This window comes from Dipodomys merriami, unplaced genomic scaffold (assembly GCF_024711535.1).
Source record: "Dipodomys merriami isolate MVZ:Mamm:240054 unplaced genomic scaffold, mDipMer1.0.p SCAF_34, whole genome shotgun sequence".
Taxonomy (NCBI): Eukaryota; Metazoa; Chordata; class Mammalia; order Rodentia; family Heteromyidae; genus Dipodomys; species Dipodomys merriami.
This window is the reverse complement of record NW_027204937.1, coordinates 17,767,694-17,795,215: the sequence shown is the minus strand read 5'-3', so window position 1 is coordinate 17,795,215 and position 27,522 is coordinate 17,767,694. Positions and strand designations below refer to the sequence as shown.

Sequence of the window (27,522 nt, the reverse complement as noted above, 5' to 3'; positions counted from 1 at the left end):
TTTATTTTTTTTGTCGGTTGTGGGGCTTGAACTCTGGGCCTAGGCGCTGTCCCTCAGCTCTTCAGCTCAACGCTAGCGCTCTACCACTGGAGCCACAGCGCCACTTCCGGCTTTTTCTGTTTATGTGGTGCTGAGAAATCGAACCCAGGGCCTCATGCTTGCAAGGCATGCACTCTACCACTGAGCTACCTTCCCAGACCCCACAGTATCTTTTTAAAATTATTTTATATATCTGTCTTAGCATATGTGTGAGATTGGTTGTTAAGGACATTTCTAGGCCTTTACTTATTGTAATCAGCAATGTACTATTTCAAGATCATTAGTTGTGTGTGATCCCTGTGTGGCCCTGAAATGGAATGAAGTTAAGTGTCCATCAGAGAATTAATCTATGAAGCTGTTGTTTTCATACTATTAATATGTTTGATTGAGTTATATTCATCCTAGTCAGAGAAGTACATTGCCAATTATCAGTGATCAATCAATGTTACTTTTGAAAGTATCTTTAAATACTCATTATTTGGTCTTATTCTTCCCTTTTTGGATTCATATATATTGCCCTTTCTCATATTTTGAGACTGATGATTCACTATTCTCTATTGCTTTTTGCATTAAAAACTAATCATTAGCCAGGTGCCAGTGGCTTATGTCTATAACCCTGTCAACTCAGAAGGCTGAGATCTGAGAATTGTAGTTTGCAACCAGATTGGGCAGGAAAAATCCCTGAGACTCTTATCTCCAATTAACCACTAAAAAAGTGAGAAATGGATGTGCAGTTCAAGTGGTAGAGCACTAGCCCTGAGCAAAAAAGATCAGAGACAGTGTCCAGGCCCTGAGTTCAAACCCCTCCCAAGCATCTGATTTTTGTTTATTTATTTACTGAGTCATGGGACTTGAACTCAAGGCCTGGGTGCTGTCCCTGAGCTCTTTTGACCAAGACTAGGCCTCTACCACTTAAAGCCACAACTCCATTTCTGGTTTTTTTGAGCAGTTAATTGGGGGTAAGAGTTTCATCGGTTAATTGGAGGTAAGAGTTTCATCGGGACTTTTTTGTCCAGACTGGCTTTGAACCGTGATCCTCAGATCTCAGCCTCCTGAGTAGCTAGGATTACAGGCACTAGCTACTGACGCCCATCCAGCAACTGATTTTTTTAAGTGAGTCGTGTGTCAAGATATGTCAGCCATGCCATAATTGTCTTTAATTACATGTCCATAGAAGGATATATTGAAATATGAAACCATGTGTTCCTTTTATTCTTTACCATTCAGGTGTCTTATCTTGTTCTTTTCAATTCTTTGTCATCCTTCATTAAGTCATAAATCCCTCAAGAATACTAGCTTTTGTATACTTTATTGTGTATGGTTAAATCTTGGTTTGCAATTATTCAGATGTTTCAGAAAGAACAAGTGGATCCTCTTCAGATGAAATTGCAGCAGGTGAATGGACTTGGCCAGGGATTAATTCAGAGTGCAGGAAAAAACTGTGATGTGCAGGGTTTAGAACATGACATGGATGAGATCAATGCTCGATGGAACACACTGAATAAAAAGGTAAGTGACAAGCAGGTAACAAGAGTGCTGGGACCAGAAGACATTGAATCTAAAGTTTCTAAATCTAGGGCGGGGAAGGTGGCTCAGTGGTAGACCGTTTGCCTTGCATGCATGAGGCCCTGGGTTCGATACCTCAGCCCCACATAAGCAAAAAAAAAAAAAGCTGGTAGTGGTGCTGTGGCTCAAGTGGTAGAGTGCTAGCCTTGAGCTGAAGAGCTGAGGGACAGTGCCCAGGCTCAGAGTTCAGGCCCCACAACCGGACCCAAAAAAAATAAAAAATAGTTTCTAAATCTAAAGTTTCTCTAGAACCTGAATGTAATAAAAACTTAGTGCTTGCAATCTGTAGTTTTAAAGGGGTTCAGTAATTTAAAACCTCTTTTCTCATAATAAGCTTCCCTTTGATGACACAGGTTGCACAAAGAATTGCCCAACTACAGGAGGCTTTGCTGCATTGTGGGAAGTTTCAAGATGCCTTGGAGCCATTGCTCAGTTGGTTGGCAGATACTGAGGAGCTCATAGCCAATCAGAAACCTCCATCTGCTGAGTACAAAGTGGTAAAAGCACAGATCCAAGAACAGAAGGTAAGAATGCGGAGACAGTGAACTGAAACAACTGTAGGGAGTGGCAAATGATACATTTGCTTATAGTTTAAAGTGCAAGTCAGAAAAATCTTTACCTACTTTATGTTCTCTTGAAAAGTAGAAATTGAGCCAGACATGTTGATACATGCCTGTAATCATGAGTGCGTCCAACATTCAGGAAGTTGAGGAAGGAGGGTTGAGTTCAAGGCCAGGAAAGGGTACATAGTGAGACCCTGTATCACTGAGAGAAAAAGGGAAGGTGGAAATTGATTTTACTAGCTTACTATTTAATTTACTAGCTTACTATGGTGTATATTAGACTAAACTAGACTGAGCTATTTCAAAGTCTCATCCACAGCTTTCTAGTGTTTTACCATCAGCAATATTCTAAATATTGTTGTATAGAATGTAAAAGTTTCTATGTATATTTTTGTTTAATTCCTATGTCAATGTTTCTATCTAAAAATGTTGATCCTAAAGGAAATTTCATTTGTCCAGCTTCATTGAGGCATATGACAAAAGTTGTCCATATTTAAGGCAATGTTTTAATATTTATATGCATTATCAAATGATTACCTCAGTCAGGCTAAGGTATTTTTAACCATACTTAGGGAATATGTGTATGCATCACATTTGCTAGGCAGACTTTACTGAACCCATCTTCACCCATGTTTTCTCAACTCTGTTTATTTTTGAGAGTGGATTCCAATGCACCTGTTCTAGGCTTCCTGTCATAACTGAGATAATCAGTTTACACCACTGTGCTCAGCTGTAGGTTGAAGAGGGGGTCTCTCATGTATGCCCAGGCTGGTCTTGAATCCCAAGCCTCCCAAACCTCAGGTTACCCAGGGCCAACCCCAGTCTGCTATCCTATTACCTCACATAGCAGGGATCCCAGGAGTATGCCAATGTGGCTGACTTACTCATTGAGACAAAGTCTTACTTTTAGCCCCAACTGGTTTCAAAACTGATCTTCTCTATCTCTGCCTCCTAAGAAGCTGTGATGAGAAACATGAACTACCATGCCTAGCCCTATACTGATTTTTCAGTGCTCTTTTTTTCTTATGCAAACAAAAGAAATCTGTTTTTATATAACAGCAATCACAAGCACTGTTTAAAAACTTAAGTGTAAAAACTTTGTGAGAGGTGGTTGGAACTGTGTTCTCATGCTTCTGTCTGAAGGATGGACAAAAACACATTATTAAATTAAGCCTAGAATTTGGTGGGAAGGATTATGGATTGCTTTAATTTTTTTCCTCCTATTTCAGATTTGAAAATAACCATATGTTGTTACTTTCCATTCTCTTTAAACACATATACTGTAGTTGCTCCAGAGGCTACTAGATGATCGAAAGGCCACAGTAGACATGCTTCAAGCTGAAGGAGGTAGAATAGCTCAGTCAGCCGAACTGGCTGATAGAGAGAAAATCACTGGGCAGTTGGAGAGTCTTGAAAGTCGATGGACTGAACTACTCAGCAAGGCAGCAGCCAGGTAAAACCGGAGGGGTTTTGATGAATGGGTCAGAAGTTTGTTTTGTCCTATGTTTTCATATTCCTGAGCACTTTTAAAGCTCCTTAATGATTCATGTACTGCTTTGGAAGGTGTTTGATGGCTTTTATTTAAAGAGTAATACGTTTTTAGACATGTTCTTTATAACAAGAATCACTCTGGAGGGACTGGGAAGGTGGCTCAGTGGTACAGCGCTTGCCTTGCATGCATGAGGCCCTGGGTTCGATTCCTCAGCACCACATAAGCAAAAAGAAAAAAAGCCGGCGCTGTGGCTCAAGTGGTAGAGCGCTAGCCTTGAGCTGAAGAGCTGAGGGACAGCGCCCAGGCCCAGAGTTCAGGCCAACCGGACCCAAAAATTTAAAAAAAAAAAAAAAGAATCACTCTGGAATTGAGCTTCTGCTACTTATAAATTTCAAAGAACTGGAAGACTCACTGATCTGTGTAGTTTGTTCTATTGTAGTACAATTGCAATTCCAAACAGATTTAGGTTCCTATAAGCCAACCACAGTTGGGTTTGTTGGTGGTGGTGGTAGTTTGTTCGTTTTGTTGGTTTTGGGTTTGTGTCTGTGTGGGGGTGTGGGTGTGGGTGTGATTGGTTGGTTGGTGGTTGTGAGGCTTTGAACTCAGGGCCTGGGTGCTGTCACTGAGCCTCTTTGTGCTCAAGGCTATTGCTCCACCACTTGAGCCACAGCACCACTTCCAGTTTTTGAGTGGTTAATGGAGATAAGTCTCTTCATGGGGACTTTTCTACCCAGGCCGGCTTCAAACCACAATCCTCAGATCTCAGGTGTGAGCTACCAGCTGGTTTTGGTTTTTGGTTTTGGTAAAAGTCCTGGGGCTAGAACTTGGGGCTTAGGTGCTATCCCAAGCTTTTTTTTTTTGCTCAAGTCTAATGTTCTACTACTTGGCCATAGCTCTGTTTCTGGCTTTTTTGATAGTTCATTGGAGATAAAACTCTCAAGAGCTTTCCTGCCTAGGCTAGTATTAAGCTCTATCCTCAGATCTCAGCCTTCTGAGTAGCTAGGATTGCGAGCACCAGGCAATAGAATTATTTGTGTGTGTTTATTGGGGGTGGGGGGGGGGTGTGCATATAGGTGTGGGTTTGTGTGTTCAGGGCTTGAGTTCAGGGCCTTGAACCCTAACTGAGCTTTTTTGCTCATTGCTGGTACTCTACTACTTGAGCTATGCCTCCAGTTGTTTTTGTTGTTTTTTTGTTTTGTTTTTCTTTCCCTGCCTTTCTGATTAATTGGACATAGAGTCTCAAGACATTTCTGTTCTGGCAGTCTTCAAACCATGATCCTCAGATCTTAGCCTCCTTAGTAGTTAGTATTCTAGGTAGTAGTTAGTATTCTAGGTATACACCAACAGTGCCCAGCACCAACCAGAGTTTTTGATATTTATAAATAATACTTTTGTTACTTGGAATTAAAACTTATTATGCTACTCTTTTAGCATACCTTGGTATTAGATGTTTTTTACCTTCATGTCACAAGTCACATGGATGTCTCTGCTTTTAATCTTACACTGTCCTTAATTTTTAAAAATAAATGCCAAGCAGGGCGCATATAATCGTAGCTACTTAGGAGACTGAGATCTGAGGATCATGGTTCAAAGTTAGCCCAGACAAGAAAGTCCGTGATACTCTTATCTCTTATCTATTAACCACCAGAAAACTGGAGTGGCATTGTGGCTCAAGTGGTATAGTGCTCACCTTGAGCTGAAGAGCTGAGGGACAGCATCCAGGCCCAGAGTTCAAGCCCCATGACCAACAACAACAAAAAAACATAAATAACCGCTCATCAGAAATAAGTCCAAGTAGTACAGTTGATTGTTTATTTATCCTTTAAGTCTGTAGGTAGTCAGTGACAATCTTCAAATGACTACCTAATCTCTTACCACTTTACTTCCACCTGCCCATAGTTTGCTTATTTCTTTTTTTATAAATTTTTTATTGAGATTAACTAATGATTACATAAATTTCACAAATTTCACACTACTGTGAGATAGTGATGATACTTAAACTCACAAACACATTTTAACCTTCACAAGGCAAATTGTCATTATCATGGTCTATAATGTTTGTGAATTCTATGAGCTTTGATAATACAACTTTTTTCTTCCACCCTGGGTGATATGTACATTACTCTCCTTTTGCTTAGTATAAGCTGTTCCTTCTTTCCCTCTCATTCCCTCCCTTTCATCACTGCCCTTGAGTTATATAGTTCATTTTCATCTAAGTCCAATGCAGCTTATGGGCCAGTCTGTTATATATTTTCCTGTTTCACTCTGATTCTGTGCTTTCCTCCTAGCTTTCCTCAGATGTGCATGTGTGTGTGTGTGTGTGTGTGTAGTCAAGAACACGAGTCATTTAGAAATGATACAACGAATTGAGTGGAGGTCCTTTGTTTCTTGAGTCCTATTTACTTTGTCATATCTCCTTGCATTTTGGATTTAACATCCACATATCAGGGAGACCATGTGCCATTTGTCTCTCTGTTCTTGGCTCACCTCACTCAAAATTATTTGTTCTAGTTCCATCCATTTCCCTGTGAATGCCGTTATTTTGTCCTTTCTAATGACTGCATAATATTCCATTGTGTAAAGGTAACATAGTTTTTGGATCCATTCATCTATAGTAGGGCATCTGAGTTGTTTCCATATCTTGGCTATTGTGAACAGTACTTCAATGAACATGGAGGTGCTGTGTCCATGTATCATGGTTCCTGTTGCTCAGGGTAGTGGTGTGATATGGCTAGGTCTTAGGGGAGGTCTATATTTAGCTTTCTGAGGTACCTCCAGACTGTTTTCCAAAGTGGTTGTATTAGTGTACATTCCCACCAGCAATGCAATAGAGTTCATTTCTCCACATCCCCACCAGCATTTGTCATTGGCTGAATTTAGGATGTGGGCCGTTGACTGGGGTAAGGTGGTATCTCAGGGTTGTTTTTGTTTATATTTCCTTTACAGCCAGGGATGATGTACATTTCCTCATATGTTTCTTTGCCATTTTTATCTCTTCTGAGAAGTCTCTCTTTAGCTCCCTTGCCCATTTAATTATTGGTTTGTTAGATATACAAGGGATCAGTTTCTCGAGTTTCCTGTATATGATGGATATTAGTCCTTTGTCTGATATGTTGCTGGTAAATATTTTCCCAATTAGTTGGCTGTCTTTCTAGTTTGGTAGCTATGTCTTCAGCTGTGCAGAAACTTTATTTTAAGGTAGTCCCATTTGTTGAGCCTCTCTCTAATTTGTTGTGACCCTGGGACTGTGTTTAGGAAGTTTCTGCCTGTGCCTATAAGTTCAAGTGTCTCTCCTACTCTGTCCTGCAGTAGTTTCAGAGTTTCAGGTTTGATGTTAAGGTCTTTAATCCATTTTGAGTTCATGTTAGTGCATGGTGACAGGCTGGGGTCCACTTTTAGTTTTCTGCATGTGGCTGCCCAGTTTTCCCAGCACCAGTAGTTGAAGAGGCTTTGCTTCTTCCACTGTATGTCTTTGGCTCCTTTGCCAAATATCAGCTGACTATAGGTATGTGATTTTATTACTGGATCTTCTAATCTGTTCTATTGGTCTTCAGGTCTGTTTTTATGCCAATACCAAGCTGTCTTTGTCTATACTAGAGCTTGGAATATGGTATCTTGATCTCTCCCACGTTGTTTCTTTTGCCTAGAATTTCTTTGGCTATTCTAGGTCTTTTGTTGTTCTGTATACATTTTGGATTGTTTTCTCTATTTCAGTAAAGAATATCATTAGAATTTTTATGGGAATTGCATTGAATTTGTGTATCATTTTTGGCAGTATGGTCATTTTCACTATATTAATTCTGCCTATCTAAGAACATAGAAGCTCTTCCCATATCTTGGTGTCCTCTATGATTTCTTTCTTTGGGCTTTTTTTTTGGGGGGGGGGGAACAGTCCGGTCGTGGGCCTGAACTCTGGGCCTGGGCGCTGTCCCTCAGCTCTTCAGCTCAAGGCTAGCGCTCTACCACTTGAGCCACAATGCCACTTCTGGCTTTTTTTTCCTGTTTATGTGGTGCTGAGGAATCGAACCCAGGGCCTCATGCATGCAAGGCGAGCGCTCTACCACTGAGCCACCTTCCCAGCCCCTTTAAGGTTTTGTTTTTTCTGGGTTTTTTTTGTCATGGGGCTTGAACTCTGGGCTTGGGTGCTGTCCTTGTGCTCTTCAGAGCTCAAGGCGAGCACTCTACTGCTTGAGCCACAGCACCACTTCTTTGGGCTTTTATAGTTTTCACTCAATAGGTCCTTTACATCTTTGTTTTGGTTAATTCCTAAATATTTTTTTTGAGGTTGTGAATGGCGTTGTTTACTTGATTGATTTCCCTTCTGATTGTACATTGTTGGTGTGCAAAAAGGCAACTGATTTTTGTGGGTTAATATTGTATCCTGCTACTTTGCTGAAGTGTTTTATAAGCTCTAGGAGTTTATGAGTGGAGTTTTGGGGATCATTAAAGTATAATATCATGTCATCTGCAAATAGGATAGTTTAATTTCTTCCTTAGCTATCCAGATCCCTTTAATGTTCTTTTCTTGCCTTATTGCTCTGGCTAAGAACTGTATTGAAGAGAAGTGGAGAGAGGGCACCCTTGCCTGGTTCCTGATTTTAGGAGAATTGGTTGTAGTTTTTCCCCATTTAGTATAATATTGGCTATTGATCTGTCATATATGGCTTTTATTGTTTTAAGGATCATTTCTTCTATTCCTATTTTCTCCAGAGCTTTTAACATGAACGGATATTGTATTTTATCAAAAACCTTTTCCACACCCACCATGTGGTTCTTGATCTTGGATCTGTTGATGTGATGGATTACATTTATTGATTTATGTATGTTAAACCATCCCTGCATCTCTGGGATGAAATCTACTTGGTCATAATGCATGATTTTTTACTATATGTTTCTGGATTTTGTTGACTAAAATTTTATTGAGGAGCTTTGTATCTGTATTCATCAAAGAGATTGGTCTGTAGTTCTCTTTTTTTGTTGGCTCTTTGCCTGGTTTGGGGATGAGTGTGATATTGGCTTCATAGAATGAGTTTGGGACTGCTCACTGTTTCTGTTTCTCCAAAGAGCTTGAGAAGAATGGGTATTAGTTCCTCTTTAAAGGTCTTATAAAATTCCGTAGTGAATCCATCTGGTCCTTGTTAGAAGGCTTCCGATTGCTTCCTCTATCTCATTGTAAGTTATTGGCTTATTTAATTGATTTATTTTTTCTTGGTTCAGTTTGGGCAGTTTGTATTTCTCTAAAAATTCATCCATTTCTGCTAGGTTTTCCTTCCTTAGTGAGTATAGATTCTGGAAGTAGTTCTTTATAATTGTTTGGATATCTTGGATGTTTGTTGTAATTTTTCCTGTGGCATCCCTGATCTTATTGATTTGGGTCTCCTCTCTTCTTTTAGTTAATCTTGCCAGAAGTCCATCAATTTTATTGATTTGTTTAAAAAAACCCAGCTTTTTGTTTTATTAATATTATTTATAGTTTTCTTTGTCTCATTGGTTTAAGCTCTTATTTTGGTTATCTCACTCCATCTAGTAACTTTGGGTTCAGCTTTTCTTGCTTTTCTAGCAGTTTTAATTGTATTATTTACTTGGTCTGTCTCTGTTTTCTTGATGTGTGCACTGAGAGCAATAAATTTGCCCCTCAGGCCTGATTTTGCCATGTCCCACAGATTTCTTTGTGATGTGTATTCATTTTCACTAAATTGTAGGAACTTTTTAATTTCTTCTGTGACCCAGGTATTGCTCAGAAGTATGCTATTCAATTTCCTTTACGGTATGCTTTGTTATTGAGAACTAGCTTAATTCCACTATGGTCGGTTAGAATACAAGGGATTATGTCAGTACTCCCGTATTTACTTAAATTCTTTGTATGAACTATGATATGATCTATTTTGGAGAAACTTCCATGAGCTGCTGAGAAAAATGTATACTGGGTTGTTGTTGGGTGGAAAACTCTGTAGATGTCAATTAAGTCCACTTGAGATATAGCATCATTCGGAGGATAGACAGGACAGGTAGACCAGTCCTTTGGTGAGAGTAGAGTATTAAAGTCTCTTAGTATTGGGGTTGGGAAGGTGGCTCAGTGGTAGAGCGCTTGCCTTGCATGCTGAGGCCCTGGGTTCAATTCCTCAGCACCACATAAGAAAAAAGAAAAAAGCCGGAAGTGGCACTGTGGCTCAAGTGGTAGAGCGCTAGCCTCGAGCTAAAGAGCTGAGGGACAGCACCCAGGCCCAGAGTTCAGGCCCCATGACCGGACCCAAAAAAAAAAGTCTCCTAGTATTATTGTATTTGGATCTATTTTTTTTTCCTGTATATCTGAGAGTATTTGCCTAATGTATTTGGGTGCACCAATGTTTGGAGAATAAAAATTGATAATGGTGATATCCTCTTCTTGGATTGTTCCCTGTATTAATATGTAATGTCGTTTTTGGTCTTTTTGTATTGATTTTAATGCAAAGTTTATTTTTTCAGATATCAGGATGGCAACTCCTGCCACCTTCTTTTTTTTTTTTTTTGGTCAGTCATGGGACTTGAACTCTGGGCCTGAGCACTGTCCCCTCAGCTCTTCAGCTCAAGGCTAGTGCTCTACCACTTGAGCTACAGCGCCACTTCCCATTTTCTGATGGTTTATTGGAGATAGAGTTTCCTGCTCGGGCTGGCTTTGAACCATGATCCTCAGATCTCAGCCTCCTGAGTAGCTAGGATTCCAGGTGTGAGCCACCAGCACCCAGCAACTTCTGCCTTCTTGCTGGAAGCATTTGCATGGTAGATCTTCCTCCATCCCTTCACTTGCAGTTTGTATACTTGGCTATGAGATGGGTCTCTTGAAGACAACAAATGGATGGATCTTGTTTTCTTTTTTTTTATTTTTTTTATTTTTTGTGAACATATTGTACAGAGGGATTACAAATACATGGGCAAGATAATGAGTACATTTCTTATCAAGCATTGCAGCCTCCTCCTGGATCTTGTTTTCTGATCCAATCTGCAGTTCATTTTTTTATTGGTGAATTGAGTCCATTAATATTTATTTTATTTTACTTTATTTTTTGGGGGGGGTCCGGTCATGGGGCCTGAACTCTGGGCCTGAGCACTGTCCCCTCAGCTCTTCAGCTCAAGGCTAGTGCTCTACCACTGAGCCACAGCGCCACTTCCGGCTTTTTTCTTTTTGCTTATGTGGTGCTGAGAATCGAACCCAGGGCCTCAGGCATGCAAGGCAAGCGCTCTACCACTGAGCCACTTTCCCAGCTCTCCATTAATATATATAGTTATTAGAGAAGTACATTGTGTTTCCTATCATTTTCCTGATTTCCTAAGTTTTTCTTCTTTCCTTTCCTCCTGTGCTTACTAAGATGGTCTTCTAGTGATGTCTGTCTGATGTGGATCCCTGATCTTGTTTTCTTCGAATTGTGTTCCCCCTCTTAATATTCTTTGTACTGCTAGTCTATTTTTTTATTAATTCATTTAGTTTTTCTTCACTATTAAAAAATTTAGTTTCTTCGTCAAATGTAAATGCTGGCTTTGCTGGATATACCAGTCTGGGTTGGCAGTTATTGGTTCTCAGGGCTCAAATGGTACTTTCCCAGGCTTTCCTTGCATTCAGTGTCTGAATGGAGAGATCTGCAGTGATTCTGATTTTTTTCCTGTAGTATAGCTCCTTTCTTTTTGCCGCATGCAAGGTCGTTTCTTTATTGTTCAGATCTAGCATTTTTACTATGATGTGCCTAGAAGTGTTCCTCCTGGGATCCTGTTTGCTAAGTGTTCTGTATGCTTCTGTTATGTAGGTAAGATTTTCTTTTCTTTTTTGTCTGTCATGGGGCTTGAACTCTGGGCCTGAACACTGTCCCTCAGCTCTTCAGCTCAAGGCTAGTGCTCTACCACTTAAGCCACTGTGCCACTTCCGGTTTTCTGAGTAGTTTATTGGAAATAAGAGTCTCACTGACTTTCCTGCCAGGGCTGGCTTTGAACCATGATCTTCAGATCTCAGCCTCCTGAGTAGCTAGGATTACAGGTGTGAGCCACTAGTGCCGGGCTTAAGATTGGGGAAATTTGGCAATACTTATTAAAGTGTTGCATCCCTCTGTTCTGATATTCCTCACCTTCGTCAATCCCAATTATATGAAGGTTAAATTTCTTGGCACTGTCTGCTTATTCTTGGACTTCCCTTTGGCATATTTTGAGTGGTTTTTTTTTTTTTTTCCATATCTGACTTTTTTTTTCCCAGTTGCTGCATTTTGTCTTCAGTACTTGATATTCTATTTTCTATTTCATTCATTCTATTAACTATGGCTTCCATTGTGGTTTGAATGGAGGAAATTGAACCACTTATGATTTCTTTTTTTTTTTTTTTTTTGGTTGTGGGGTTTGAACTCTGGGCCTGGGCGCTGTCCTTCAGCTCTTCAGCTCAAGGCTAGCATTCTACCACTTGAGCCACAGAGCCACTTCGGTTTTTTTCTGCTTATGTGGTGATGAGGAATTGAACCCAGGGCCTCATACATTCAAGGCAAGTACTCTACCACTGAGCCACCTTCCCAGCCCACACCATTTATGATTTCTATGTTGGTTCTCAAAGTATTAATTTTGTCTTTTAAAGAGGTGTGTACTAAATCTACTTTTGAGTGCATCTCTTATTTTAAATCCTGGATCTCTTTTAATAATCCATTTCTGTGTTCTTTAATTTTCTGGTCCATTTCTCGCTTTAATTCTTTAGTCATTCATTGCCTCTATCAACTCTTGTATGTAACATATGTCGTATATTTCATTTTTGCTTTCACTGGAGTTCTTCCCTGGGTGGCTGTTGGCCTTTGGGGAATGGTTTGCTGTCTTGGCTGTTGATGAATCTTACAATTTTTCACTGTGATTTTCTCATGAGGATTCAGGGGTTATTGGAGATGAATCCCAAACTCTATTTTGGTCAGCAGGTAGCTGCCTACACTTGGTTCTGGGTTGGTTCCTGGGTCAGTTGTTGAAGCTTGCTCTCAGCCCTGGGCTGGCTGAGAAAGATTTTTCCTGGTCTCCATTCTGTTGGGGGAGAGGCTGACCTCCAGCTGCTACTCTGACCCACATAGGGCTCACTCTTGTTAGATTCTCTGTTGAGGCGAGCACTCAGTTCCTGACTTGTCAGGGACAGGTGGTTTAGACAGCTTTGGCTCCTGCCTGGGACACAGGTGGGGCTCATTCAGCCACCTGCTGGAGCCCACAGGCAGTGCCTGACTTTAGCCAAGGACAGGTAGCCTAGACTGTTCATGCTCCCTCCCAGGGGCGTTCTTGGCAAAACCAGATGGGCTGGATGTATTCCACCAGTTGCTGGAGCCTGCTCACAGTTCCCAACTTTAGCCAGGTACTGGTGGCCTGAGCTGCCCTACCCCTAGCCTGTGATACACAGGTTGGGCTCCTTCCGTGGCCCACTACTGAGGCCCGCTAGCTCGGTTCCCACCTTCAGCTAGGGTCTTGTGGACCTGAGCGGCTGGTTCTCCCACCCTGGACACACATGTCAAACTTCTGCTGGTGGTGATCACTGGTGGCCACTGCATTCCACTAGATGATTGTGGGCTGGGCTGGGTGGTGGGGGCTCTGGGTCTGGGATTCACGGTCTCTGTTTACACAGTCCAAGTCTAGCCCTGTAGGCATTTTCTACGCTGGCTTTCTACAGACCCCTCTGGCTCTGGAGTCCCTGGTGGCCACAGGCAAGGCCACTTGGAACCACACCGCTGGCAAGGGGTGGGGGAAGGGTCTTCAGTCAGATTCTGAGCTCTCAGTTTTCTCTGTTTACATGGTCTGGGTCCAGCACTGGCACTGGCATCAGCACCATGGGAGTCTTCTGTGCTGGTGTTCTACTGACCGCTGTGGCTTTGGTGTTTCCAGCGGCTGCAGGCCAGGCCGCTCTAACAGCTTGGCACAGAGTCAAGCTGCCAGCAAGGGGTGGGGGAAGGGTCTTCATGCTTTTTCATCTTTATGTAGGTTCTGAAGTTTTTTCTTTTCTTTTATCCTGTATTTCTTTGAATGTTCACCTTTTTGCTGTTGTCGGTCTCTTGGGGAAACCAAGCGTTGGAACTTGAACTCACTATTTGGTACTTGAACTCACTATTTGGTTGGAGAAAGCTGTGGTGTTTCCCTACTGTTCAGTTGCCATCTTGGGTCCCCTAGTTTGCTTATTTCTCATCTAGTTACAAAGTCTGATTTGCCTATAATAGTAAAAGAAACAAAATTGAAATAATTTAATTTTGTACCATTTTTCCCCTTTTAGTGTCCATTTCTATTAATGATACCTTTAGCATCCAGTAAATGGTACCTCCATTTTATATCCACATGTATCCAGATGCTAAATTCTGTCTTTTTAACTTCTAGAGAGATCGTCTTTATTGTGTATCCTTTTTTCTGATTTCCACTGCCCTACCTCAGCTCATGACTTAGGAGCTCCTACTTGAGCTATTTGAGGTTCCTGCCTAACTAATCCCTTTCTTACTACTTGACCTTTTCTCATCCTTGGGCTATGGATGGATCAACTCTTTTCAAGTATACCTTTGATCATTGCTCACATGTATTTAATGTCTCCTTGTTGAGTATAAATGAAATGTAAATGTTTTAACTCGCCCTTCAAAGACATCTTGCATTTGACTCTAATCTGTTTCTTAGTTTCTACTCTTTTCCTCACTCTATATTAGGTAAACTATGTCTGTTCTGTAATATTTTCTGTCAGATCTTGGAGGTTAAACTCAGAGCTTGGGTGCTCTCACTGAGCATGGTTAGAACCAGATCAGAATAAAGTAATAGCTTTTGAAACCTTTGCAACAGCAAAGTGCCTCCTAATGTATCATCTGTTTACTACTAGTATTTAAACTACACCTAGTAAAGACTTAAATTATATCTGATACTAGTATGAGTCATAATGTAACTTTGTGCTTAAGCAGTTTGTTTTATATATTTATGTAGGCAAAAACAGCTGGAAGATATCCTGGTCCTGGCCAAACAATTCCATGAGACAACTGAACCTATTTCTGACTTCTTATCTGTCACAGAGAAAAAGCTTGCTAACTCAGAACCTGTTGGCACTCAGACTGCCAAAATACAGCAGCAGATCATTCGACACAAGGTAGGAGGGAATTGTGGTTAACAAAGCACAGAAATGGAGGTAGAAATCCTAGAACTTAAGAACCGCCTGCAACATTCTAGAAGATATATTTTATGGGTATTTATTCATTTATTTATTGTACCAGTCTTGGGGCCTGAATTCAGGGCTAGGCACTGTCCCTGAGCAAAATTCTTTTGTTCATGGGTAGTGCTCTACCACTTAAGCCATGGCTCTATTTTTGGCTTTTTGGTAGGTAATTAGAGATGAGTTTCATGGACTTCCCTGCATGGGCTGGCTTTGAACCATGATAGGCAGATCTCAGCCTCTTGAAAAGCTAGGATTATAGGCATGAGCCACTGGTACCTGGGTTTTGCTTTTAAGTTTAATTTAAAACAGAGTCAGCTATTGAAATACCCACATCATTGAGGTAAAAGTAGAAATTGACTAAGAGGCTACCATCAGTGAAATAGAACGGCTTTTACTCCACTTTTTATGTTATTTTTACCGTATAGTAGATGAATCTTTTAATTTGTAATATCATTTGTTATTCATTGTTTTATGTTTGCCTTTATTTTATTTCTGCTATTTATTTTTTCCATCTGGATTTCCAGGCTCTGAAGGAAGAAATAGAAAACCATGCAACAGATGTGCACCAGGCAGTCAATATTGGGCAGTCTCTCTCCTCTCTGACATGTCCTGCAGAGCAGGGTGTATTGTCAGAAAAGCTAGACTCATTGCAGGCTCGATACAGTGAGATTCAAGACCGGTGCTGTCGGAAGGCAGCCCTGTTTGAACAAGCATTGTGCAATGCTAGACTGTTTGGGGAAGATGAGGTGGAGGTGCTCAACTGGCTGGCTGAGGTTGAGGACAAGCTCAGTTCAGTGTTCGTAAAGGATTACAGACAGGAAGTCCTGCAGAAACAGCATGCTGACCACCTGGTATTTGTGTTTTCCATTCTTATTGGTTATGTTACTAAGTTATTTTGTCATTTTGATGTATTTCTCTTCTTTTCATTTCTTTTTTATTTGCTTTCTTTTTCATTCCAAACACTTTTTATTTTATGTGTATGTATGTAGTTTAGTGGTTCATTTGGTGCTAAATACTAATCCTTTTTTTTTTTTTTTTTGTCCATCCTGGGGCTTGAACTCAGGGCCTGGGCACTGTCTCTGAGTTTTCTGCTCAAGGCTAGTGCTCTACCGCTTGAGCCACAATGCTACTTCTAGTTTTCTGGTGGTTAATTGGAGATAAGAGTCTCATGGATTTTCCTGCCCAGGCTAACCATAATCCTCAGATCTCAGCCTCCTGAGTAGCTAAGATTATAGGCATGAGTCACAGGTACCTGGCAGTACTAATCTTTTTTTTAGGTGAAAATTCTAGTGCTTGATGAACTGAATAATTCTAGAAGGTGATAAAAGGTATTGTCAGGTCCCATTTCATCTCCAAATCATGGTGTACATCATCAGGTAATAGAATACTAGGATTCCATTTCAACAGATTTATGGAAGAGAATGTATTTGAGAATACTCTCACTAGTACCTACAATTTGATCATGCAGTTATAACTTTTAAAATATTGCTTGCTTAGCTGGTATTCTACATTTAAGCTACACCTCCAGCTCTGCTTTTATGCTGATTATTTTGTAGATAGAGTCTAACAACTTTTCTGCTCAGTCTAGCCTTGGACTTTAATCCTGAACTATAATCCCAATTAGGATTATAGACATGAACTATTGGAACCTACCCTATGTGTTTTTTGTTTGGTTTTGTTTTTGGCTAGTCCTGGGGCTTGAACTCAGGGCCTGAGCACTGTCCTTGTGCTTCTTTTGCTGAAGGATAGCACTCTACCACTTGAGCCACAGTACCACTTCTGGCTTTTTCTGTTTATGTGGTACTCAGGAACTGAACCCAGGGCTTCATACATGCTAGGCAAGCACTCTACCACTAAGCCACATTCCTAGCCCACCCTATGTCTTCCTAATAGAAGAATATGCCTATTTCCATGTTTTCCATCAGTACTAGAGATTGGACTCAAGGCTTTAAACTTGCTAGTCAAGTACCTTGCCACTTGCTCTGCCTTTCTTTCCTTATTTTTAGCTAGGGATAGGGCTTGAACTCAAAGCCTCATACATTCACTTGGATTTTTTGCTCATGGCTGGTGCTTTATGCACATGAACCACATCTCCATCCAAGCTATTTTTCTGGTTAATTGGAGATGAGTCTGTTGAACTTCTCTGTCCACTCTGGTTTTGAACTATAATCCTCAGATCTCAGTCTCCTGAGTAGCTAGGATTACTGAGTTGAATCACCAGTGCCCAGCTTGCAATGTATTTTTATGAAATCTCTTTGAGGGTAGTAAAAATAGGCAAAGTAATTTTTTAAAGTAACACAGTTTTACTTTGCTTTATAAACTTCAAATATAGAGAATTTTTTGCCAGAATCTTGTCAGTGTGTTTTTATTGACTTATGTTGAATTTTTTGTCTTATTCTTTTTTTTTGTCAGTCATGGGGCTTGAACTCTGGGTTTGGCACTGTCCCTCTGCTCTTCAGCTCAAGGCTAGCGCTCTACCACTTGAGCCACAGCACCACTTCCGGTGTTCTGGTGGTTAATTGGAGATGAGTCCCACTGACTTTCTTGAGTAGGCTGGCTTTGAACCACAATCCTCAGAACTCAGCCTCCAAATAGCTAGGATTACAGGCATGAGCCACTTGCACTAGGTGTTACTCTTTTAGATGTAGACATTATTGGTGAATTTCACTTCTACCTTTTTTAGGTTCAGGCTTGGTACTGATAGATTAATAAACCTAATTTAATCTCAAATCTATTCTTAGAATGAAAGTATGCCTAAAAACATCCTGTTTTATTTTGAATAATAGATAATCAAGGAGATGCTAAAGAAATCAAATATATGATTTTAAATTGGCACTTATCTGTTTAAATTAGTTCTTTACAGATTTTTTTTCTTTTCTTTGTTGTGGAACTAAAATATTCTTTCCTTTTAGGCTCTAAATGAAGAGATTGTTAATAGAAAGAAGAATGTAGATCAAGCTATTAAAAACGGTCAGGCTCTTCTAAAACAAACTACAGGTACTTTGAAAAGTGGGTCTCTTAGAATCTTTTTTGTTTCAAAGACAGTTATATATCCAGGGAAATAAGCGTCTTGCTCTAGCCAGCACTAACCACTTCTCTTTCATATATAAAAGGTCAGTGTTCACTGATTTTATTTCCATGTGCTTGTAGGCAAAATCTTTCAAAAACTATTGTACTTATTTCTCTCATATATAATTAAAGATAAATGATTCCTCCTGCCTATCAGTAGGTCAAATGCTAGCAGTAACTGCAAAGTGCTGGGACTATTTAGAAACACCTGCAGCCCAACTTAGACCTTAAACTCAAAAGTGGTTTCTTTTATCAAGTTGAAGATTTATATCTCATGTAACCCTTAGTAGGAGATAATAGGTAAATTCATAATCACAGGGAGAAATGAAATTTAAGCTCTATTTGAACATAGGGCATTCATTGGAGGAACACCTTCATTCTCAGATCTCTTAAATATTAATAATTATATACTTTTCTCTATAGGTGAAGAGGTGTTACTTATCCAAGAGAAACTAGATGGTATAAAGACCCGCTACACAGACATCACAGTTGCCAGCTCCAAGGCCCTCAGAACTTTAGAGCAAGCACGGCAGCTGGCCACCAAGTTCCAGTCTACATATGAGGAACTGACTGGGTGGCTGAGGGAGGTGGAGGAGGAGCTGGCAGCCAGTGGAGGACAATCTCCCACAGGGGAGCAGATACCCCAGTTTCAGCAAAGACAGAAGGTGAGCTGTCATTTCACACTGTAAAAAGAAAAAAAAATAGGTTTTATTTTTGCCCGAATTTTATCACCTTTATCTTAAATCTAAACCAAAAACTTCTGCCTACTTCTTGTCTTGTATAATAACAAACAACAAAATCTGACATTAAGATAAGTGTGTGTGTGTGTGTGTGTCTATTACACTTGTTGCCTAAAGAGGAAAGTTAAATCTTATATCCCTAGGAAGTTTGCTTGCTGTGTAGCATTTTACAATTAATCTTCATGATTCATTCTCTAAAGACTGCTTTGCAGTCTTCATATTCGATTCTCCTGCAGGATCCTAGTGCAGGTCTAGATGCATAGAAATATTGTATAGGAATTAGTTTAAATGCCCATGATTAAAACATTGCTTTTCAATTCTGTTAAGATAAAGGAAAAGAAGAAAGGCTCATTGTTTTACCCACAGTCTGTCTCAGGTATTCCAGAAAGTTATAAGTAAGCAAGAGCTAATCCTGAAAGTTAGGCTTCAAAATAATTGAAAAATCTGAAAAAAGGAAAAAAAAAAAAAAAAACTGAAGGAAGGAGGTCGGTACCCTGCTGGGATGTGTAGAAGAGAGAGCAGTTTCTACCCAGTACAGCTGCTAATGTTCTTTATTTAGCAAGATATGGCCTGAAAACTTTTTCCCTCCTTAGGAATTGAAGAAGGAGGTCATGGAGCACAGGCTAGTATTGGACACAGTAAATGAGGTGAGCCATGCTCTCCTAGAACTGGTGCCATGGAGAGCCAGAGAAGGGCTGGATAAACTTGTGTCTGATGCCAACGAGCAGTATAAACTGGTCAGTGACACTGTTGGACAAAGAGTGGATGAAATTGATGCTGCTATTCAGAGATCACAACAGGTAATGTTTATAATACCTCAGCCCTAATATTTTGGACAGTGAAGATAGATCTGTGAGGTTCAGTTACTATGACCTGCATACATACAGGCTCAGGAAGAGCAGTAATGAAATCAGCATTAATAATGATGCAACAAACATTTCAGTGATGGAAAACAATTGGGTAGAAGTTTGTGAGAATGGATTCAGATTTGACCCAAAATACTTAGGCACTTTGAATAGACAAAAACTCAGAATCAATGTGAGGTCTTTCCTTAAGGATTTGACCAGTGGTGATAGAACCTAAAAAGTTCAGTGCATCATAATCTTAGTTTGAAATAATTAACTATCTTAACATTAAATGAAAGAGGGGATGGAAATAAGAACTATAATTACTATCAAATATGCAAACCAAAATACCAGGCATCCAAAATAGAAACTTCTCTCGGTAAACATAGGTATCATATTTCCCTTGATCTTTTTTCCTTCCTGCTTCTGGAGGAAAGTTATCTGCTTTAGTCTGTAGCTGAATATCCCCTCTTCCTCTTTTTTTTTTTTTTTTAAAGACAGTTTCCCTACATAGCCCAGGCTGGCTTCAAACTCAAAATCCTGTTCCCTCAACCTCCTGAGTGCTGAATTACAAGCATAATAGCATGACTCCTTGGATTCATAATGATAAGCAAATGCTTTTTGTTGTTGTTGGTTGTGAGGCTTGAACTCAGGACCATGGGTGCTGTCCCTGAGCTCTTTTGCTCAAGGCTAGGCTAGCACTCTACCACTTTGAGCCACAGCTCCACTTCCTGAGTGGTTAATTGGATATAGAAGTCTCATGGGGACTTTTCTGCTTGGGCTGGCTTTGAACTAGGATCCTTAAATCTCAGCCTCTTTAGTAGCTAGAATTTCAGGCATGAGCCACTAGTACCCAGCAGCAAATGCTTTATGAATTATGCAAAAGTTTTTTCTGACTCCCAAGACCATCCCTCACCCCCCATGTATCCCCAATGTATCTTTAGGGTTATCTCTAAGCTTGGCCTGATATTTCAATATACAACTTATTGTGCTTAGGGAGAAACTTAATTTTCTCTTCATCTAAAACTTAGGGGGCTGGGATTATCGCTTAGTGGTAGAGTGCTTGCCTAGCATGCATGAAGCCCTGGGTTCAATTCCTCAGTACCACATAAACAGAAAATGCCAAAAGTGGCATTGTGGCTCTAGTAGAGTGCTAGCTTTGAGCAATAGAAGTTCAGGGACAGTGCCCAGGCTCATGCCTGTAATCCTAGCTACTCAGAGGCTGTGAGATCTGAGAATTCCGGTTCAAAGCCAGCCTGGGCTGGAAAAGCCATGAAACTTTTATCTCCAATAAACCACCAGAAAAACCAGAAGTGGTGCTATGGCTCAAGTGGTGGCATGCTAGTCTTGAGCTGAAGAGCTGAGGGACAGCACTCAGGCCCAGGGATCAAGCCCCATGACTGACCAAAAAAAAAGTTCAGAATGTTGGAACATTTCAAATACTCAAGGTTAACAATGCTAAACCAATAAAGATGTGTCTATAAGTATTTCAAAATCCAAAAAACTAACATTGCAAACACTTCTGTTTCTGATAAGGAGTACTAAAACTATATTAGCATAGGTTGACAACAAGATAAAAGATTGAGGGAGCTTCATGACCAGTATTCATAAAGATCATATTTTGGGGTTTTATTATTGCATAACCATTTAAAGATCTGGTGTTTTTTTGGGGTCTTACACTTCTTCAGCTACAAGTGAATACTTAAAGTTAACTTTACTTATTTGTCCGCTGCAATTTTAAGTTCATGTTTAAACATCTAAAACTATTACTTGCCCAGGCCCCAGAACTGGCAAAACAAAACAAAACTGCTCGGTGTTGAGGTAGGAAAAATGTTGGCAGAAAATGCAATTTTACAAAAACATCTGATAAAAGGCATATTTTTTTTAAAGATGTCAGTTTCTGTTGTTTCTAGCTGTAGACCTACCTGCTAGATTCTAGAACTGCTTTTTTTTTTTAATTTATTCTTTTATTTTTTTGGGGGGGGCAGTCAGGTCGTGGGGCCTGAACTCGGCCTGGGTGCTGTCCCTCAGCTCTTCAGCTCAAGGCTAGCACTCTACCACTTGAGCCACAGCGTCACTTCCAGCTTTTTTCTTTTTGCTTATGTGGTGCTGAGGAATCGAACCCAGGGCCTCATGCATGCAAGGCAAGCACTCTACTACTGAGCCACCTTCCCAGCCCCTAGAACTGCTTTTAAAAGAGTGGAAATATGATCAGCTCTAATTTGTATCTTGACTTGTGATTCTTAGGAAATTCTTCTGCTTTAATTTTATGAAATATAAACTATTACTGACAATCCAGGCCTTACTGTGTTAGATAAATTGCAGTTCTAGGAAGGAGACCTTGGCTGTATGTAACTTGTTAATTTTTTCTCATTATGTTTTTTAGTATGAGCAAGCTGCTGATGCAGAACTAGCTTGGGTTGCAGAAACAAAACGAAAGCTGATGGCCTTAGGGCCAATTCGCCTTGAACAGGACCAGACCACAGCTCAGCTTCAGGTACAAAAGGTAAGGATGAAACACCAGAGCACCCCCTAAAGTGTCCTGAAGTAGTAGATTTATCAATAGCTTACAGTGTCTTGAAGATAGCTTTTCTATTTGGTTGGTGAGTATGGTAAAGAAAAGTTTGGGATTTTGTTGTTTGCTTTTGTTTTTTTTCTTGTGAAGGATGATGTATTTAGTTTTTGGGGTTTTTTTGGCTTTGTGAAAAATGTAATTTGGTCCAGGGATCCAGGAAAGAATAACAGGTTCCTGAATGATTTTCAGAGGGAAACATGTTTCTGTAAGTTAAAGGATAATCATTAAAGTTGTTGGATAAGCAAAGTATTAAAATTTGTGCTTTACCTTTCACTAACGCAGACTCAGGATACTTTTACTTCCCTCCCCTCCCCCCTCTTTTTTTGTGAGTGTGTGTGTGTGTGTGTGTGTGTGTGTCTGTCTGTCTGTCTGTCTGTCTGTCTGTCCGTCCGTCCATCTGTTTGTCTGTCTGTCTGTCTGTCTGTCTCCTGGGGCTTGAACTCAGGGCCTGGGTGCTATCCCTGAGCTTTTTTGCTCAAGGTTAGCACTCTACTCCTTGAGCTCCATTCCAGCTTTTTGCTGGTTGGTTAGAGATGAGGCTTAAGGACTTTTCTGCCTAGGCTGACTTCAAACTGTGAACTTCAGATCTCAGCCTCCTGAGTAACTAGGATTATAGGCATGAGCCACCAACACCCTGTAAATTACTTCTTGACTTAACTATTGTTTACTTTTCAAAGGCTTTCTCTATTGATATCATTCGTCATAAAGATTCAATGGATGAACTCTTCAGTCACCGTGGTGAAATCTTTGGCACTTGTGGAGAAGAGCAGAAAGCTGTATTACAGGTGAATTACAGTTATTACTCACTTAAACATGGTAAATTGAGCACAGTTACAAAATAATGTTTTCAAGTGTTTTTCCTTAGACTTTTTTTTTTTTTTTTTTTTTTTTGGTCGTGGGGCCTGAACTCTGGGCCTGTTGCTGTCTCTGAGCTCTTCAGCTCAATGCAAGTGCTCTACCACTTGAGCCACAATGCCATTTCTGGTTTTCTTATGGTTAATTGGAGATAAGAGTCTCACGGACTTTCCTGCCCGGGCTGGCTTTGTACCACGATCCTCAGATCTCAGCCTCCTAAGTAGCTAGGATTACAGGTGTGAGCCACCAGTGCCTGGTTCTTGACCTTTCTTATTGCTGATGTTTATTAAAAATCTTAACTATGTCCTAGAGACTTTAGATCATGGCCTTGTATTCACAAATGCCTAAACAGCAATGCTATGTAATATGAAATATATTGTAAGCCCATCATCATTATGACAGGAATTGCTTCTTTGGTCTAGAAGAGTGAGCTTTGACAGATTTTTTTAAAAAATTATTTATAATAAACTTTTCAGAATCACATGCAGGTATTAATTTCTTCTACCATAAAGATATTACCTGCTTTCTAAAAGATTGGGCAAGATAATTTTTATACTAGTTTTGTTTGTTTATTATTAACAATACAGTTAATGCCAAGAAAAATCATATACACCTATAATCCCAGCACTCAGAAGGCTGAGGCAAGAGGATCACCACAGGTCCAGGCCTATGGAACATAGCAAGACCTGATTCAAGAAAATAAAGCAGATGGTTAAGGAATTTTAATAAATTCACTACTCACCTTAAACACTTAAATAATAAATGCTAGTTGTGGGAGACTTATTTTTCATTAGTACTCTATCATAGCTTTTGAGATGCTATAACTTTATTATAGCAATGATCTGTTATAGTAATGTTATAGTAATGCTTATTGTTATGTATCACTGCTAATAAGTTAATTTTTGGTGCTTGTGCTATTTTATTACTGTACTTTATAGTTTTTATATAAATATAGGAAAAATACTAAATTTTGAATTTAAAGAAGAAAAAATCACTTCTATACTTACTAGATTAGCCCATATTTGCTAGAAATTTAGTGTTTGTTCATATAGATATCTAATTTTTAATATATATGCTGTTTTTTTCTTAAAAGAAGTGTTCATTATATTTTTACTTGGACTCATAGGAAAAGACAGAATGTCTAATACAGCAATATGAAGACATTAGCCTGCTCAATTCAGAGCGTTATGCCCGATTGGAGCGAGCACAGGTCTTGGTAAACCAGTTTTGGGAAACTTTTGAAGAGCTCAGCCCTTGGATTGAGGAAACTCGAGCACTAATAGCACAGTTACCTCCTCCAGCTATTGATCATGAACAACTCAGACAACAGCAAGAAGAAATGAGGGTAAGGAGCATACCAACTTTAATTTTGTTGTAGAATGAAAATAACCTGGAATTTATTCAAAAAGAACACATTAATATACTACTAAGTTTTATGCTATAAAATTATTTTTTCTTTTTACAAAAGTACAAATTAAATTGTTTCCTTCATTATTTAATATGAATTAATGAATGTAATTACACAAGTGTATTACAAAAATAAAGGAAGAATTAACTAGGACTGGGAGTGTTGCTCAGTTGTAGAGCATATGCCTACTAGTGTACACAGGCCATGAACTTAACTCCTAGTACTATTAAAAAAATACTAAAAAAGAATCTAGGAAATTTTATACATTTTTGAGTGTTAGAGTTAGGTGTGGTTGGTGTGGTTGGACCTTTCCAGTTGGTGAAGCACCTGAAGTACAAGTTGTGAAGAAATTATCAGAAAATGTTTGCTGAATGTAATTTGATGAAAAGGAAATGCATAGATATTTTCACTAATACTAATAATCACTGACAGTGATTTGTTTTTTTTTTTAATGTTGATTGTGCTTATAACTAGTCCTGTTTTCCTTTAAGTAAGGGATATGTCCTGGAAGTTGCACAAAAGTGAAGAGTGGTTGGATTGCCAAAAGGGTTTCTAGTCAAAACATCCTGTTTGATGTCTCAATCTGGGTGGTGGAACAGTATTAAACCATGTAAATTAAAATATAGTTCATAGAAGTATTTGTATGTACAGAAGAGATGGGGTTGACTGGTATGACATGGATGGTAGAGAAGAGAGAGAGAGAGAGAGAGAGAGAGAGAGAAAGAAAGAGAGAAGGTATGTCCAAGAAGATTTTGAGGGTGATGGGACATCTAAAAGTGGCTTTTGAAAATTAAGAGAATTAGTTAGTCCCAAAACTTAGGAGTTTTTTTGTTTTCACATAAGTAATAAAATGCTAGGACTTGCTGTTTTGTTTTTTTCTTTTTAACAATTTAGGTTTTTTTCTTTCAAAGTTAATATTAGCTCTGATCAAAGTGAACTTGTACAGAAAATACTCTTTTTGTTTGTTTGATTTTTTGTGTGTGTGTGGTGCTATAAATCTAAACCTGGGCCTTAAGCATACTAACTTTGTGCTCTTCCGCTAAGCTATACCCTCGACCTCACTCATTAATCCATATTTCTTTCTGTAGCAATTAAGGGAATCCATTGCTGAGCACAAACCTCATATTGATAAGCTACTAAAGATTGGCCCACAACTAAAGGAATTAAACCCTGAAGAAGGGAAAATGGTAGAAGAAAAATACCAGAAAGCAGAAAATATGTATGCCCAAATAAAAGAAGAGGTGCGCCAGCGGGCCCTGGCTCTGGATGAGGCTGTTTCCCAATCTGCTCAGGTATATGTTTGTCTTACATTCTTACAACTTTCAAATTACCCTAGTCTAAACAACAGGTCTGTGTGTCTGGTGTGGGTCTGTACAGAGGAGTGTCAAGACTATAATAGTACATTATTGATAGTGGAGGAAGCATAGTGATAGACTGTGGAGAATTTTATGGAGAATAAAATGTATCTTGGCTACTATGTGTAATTTGTCTCTCAATTAGTAGATGGAGATTTGTAGATCCAAAAGCAGTGATTATCTCAACAATAATCAAATTTCTTTTAAATCTATTACTTTCATTTGATTGATGTGGTTTTGTTTTTGGGCTTGAACTCAGGGCCAGGGTGCTAACCATGGGCTTTTTTGCTCAAAGCTGACACTCTACCACTTGCCACAGCTTCACTTCTGGCTATGGTTAAGTGGAAGTAAGAGTCTCACAGACTTTCCTACTTGGGCTGGCTTTCAACCACATTGCTCAGGTCTCAGCCTCCTGAGTAGATAGGATTACAGGTATGTGCCACTGGTGTTCAGCTTGGGCCTGTTATTTTTAAGATTTAGAATGACTACACAGTTTTTCTTGCTTAAAAAGCAACCAGTTTAGAGAAAGATGCTTCAGTAGGGAGAAGTAAGCCAAAGACCAGAAGCATAAACCACCAGTCGTGGAGATTGAAGCATGTAACTACATATTTTTCAACTAATAAATAATTGTTAGTGGTACTTTTTGTCATGTCTCTGGGTATTATAGTCCTTTGTTTAGTCAGTATTCTTGGTTAATATTTGTACTTACTCAAGTTTTTCCCTTCACCTCCCTCCCTTCCCATCTCTCACTCACATTGTGGAATGTGTTACTTTGTGTTGTTGCTGCCTGCTCCTGTCCTCCCCACATCGTCACATTTCATTGTTGTGTTGACCGCGCCCACCATTGCAGATTACAGAGGTAAGGTACCCAGCCCCATTGCTATTAGGATATATTTATAAAGAATGAAAATTGAGGGCATTCCCTCTATGGAAATTTCCCTAGAATAAATTTGATTAGTGGAGTTTATATGATAGTTTCATTAGGGGTGGAATCTAGAAGTGAGGGAGTGGTGGGAAGTGATTTTGTTTTAAGATTTTTTTTTTCCTGTTTGACAATGAAAATTGATAAGCCTTATTACTGACATTAGCCAATAGTGTTATAAGGAAGCAAACTTATCTACATCAGATTATAAATGAGAATTTTATAATTATACTCAGGTTACTCAATGTGCCAGAAAATTGGAAAGGTAATTTTTCTTTTAGAATAAGGTTAGATTTGACCTTAATTACTTTTTGTCATGCCAGCATTTCACTCCCACTGTTCCTTACAGTGGGTTGTTCAACTGCATGCCATTATACTTTTTTTTTTTTTTTTTGGGTCAATCATGGGGCTTGAACTCTGGGTCTGGGTGTTGTCCCTGAGCTCTTCACCTCAAGGCTAGCACTCCACCTCTTGAGCCACAGCACCACTTCCAGCTTTTTCTGTTTATGTGGTGTTGAGGGATCGATCCCAGGGCCTCATCATGCATGTGAGGCAAGCACTCCACCACTGAATCACCTTCCCTGCCCAGCCTTTCAAACTCCCAAGTCATGTGGCATATTAAGTTCCCCATCTATTTACACAGTTTGTGGTGGGCATCTAACTTGTTGGTCCAGTCTGTTGCATGCAACTATCATCTGAGATGTTGACATACTGACTCTCACCAGTTTCATAGTCTTGTTCCTTTCTTGTCATATTAATTGGAATAGAAGAACCATTGTGACAACATTAGTGATTCAAATTGATGTTTTGCATACTACTTACTATCTTTGGACTCTTAAAAAACTACCTTTTTTTTTTCCAAATTGCCCAGCGTTCTATAGTAAGTTCCAAATTGTGTTTTAGCCAAACGCAACACTTAAAAGCTATTGGGCTAGGCTAAG

The 27,522-nt window shown here is 39.5% G+C and overlaps 1 protein-coding gene across 19 annotated transcripts in view; it reads left to right on the top strand.

Annotated features, from left to right (window-relative positions):
- LOC138803492 (microtubule-actin cross-linking factor 1) overlaps window positions 1–27,522 on the top strand; it is a 254,203-nt gene that overhangs the window by 181,042 nt on the left and 45,639 nt on the right. For 15 of the 19 annotated variants that reach the window (XM_069987600.1, XM_069987599.1, XM_069987606.1 and 12 more), the window contains 12 exons: window positions 1,387–1,548; window positions 1,959–2,129; window positions 3,455–3,621; window positions 14,587–14,746; window positions 15,337–15,663; window positions 17,725–17,809; window positions 18,305–18,546; window positions 19,215–19,421; window positions 21,853–21,972; window positions 22,719–22,826; window positions 24,023–24,241; window positions 25,393–25,596. In XM_069987600.1, the coding sequence (XP_069843701.1) occupies window positions 1,387–1,548; window positions 1,959–2,129; window positions 3,455–3,621; window positions 14,587–14,746; window positions 15,337–15,663; window positions 17,725–17,809; window positions 18,305–18,546; window positions 19,215–19,421; window positions 21,853–21,972; window positions 22,719–22,826; window positions 24,023–24,241; window positions 25,393–25,596 (2,172 nt within the window). The remainder of the gene's footprint in view (window positions 1–1,386; window positions 1,549–1,958; window positions 2,130–3,454; window positions 3,622–14,586; window positions 14,747–15,336; window positions 15,664–17,724; window positions 17,810–18,304; window positions 18,547–19,214; window positions 19,422–21,852; window positions 21,973–22,718; window positions 22,827–24,022; window positions 24,242–25,392; window positions 25,597–27,522) is intronic. The other 4 variants (XM_069987601.1, XM_069987603.1, XM_069987598.1 and 1 more) reach the window with 1 other exon arrangement.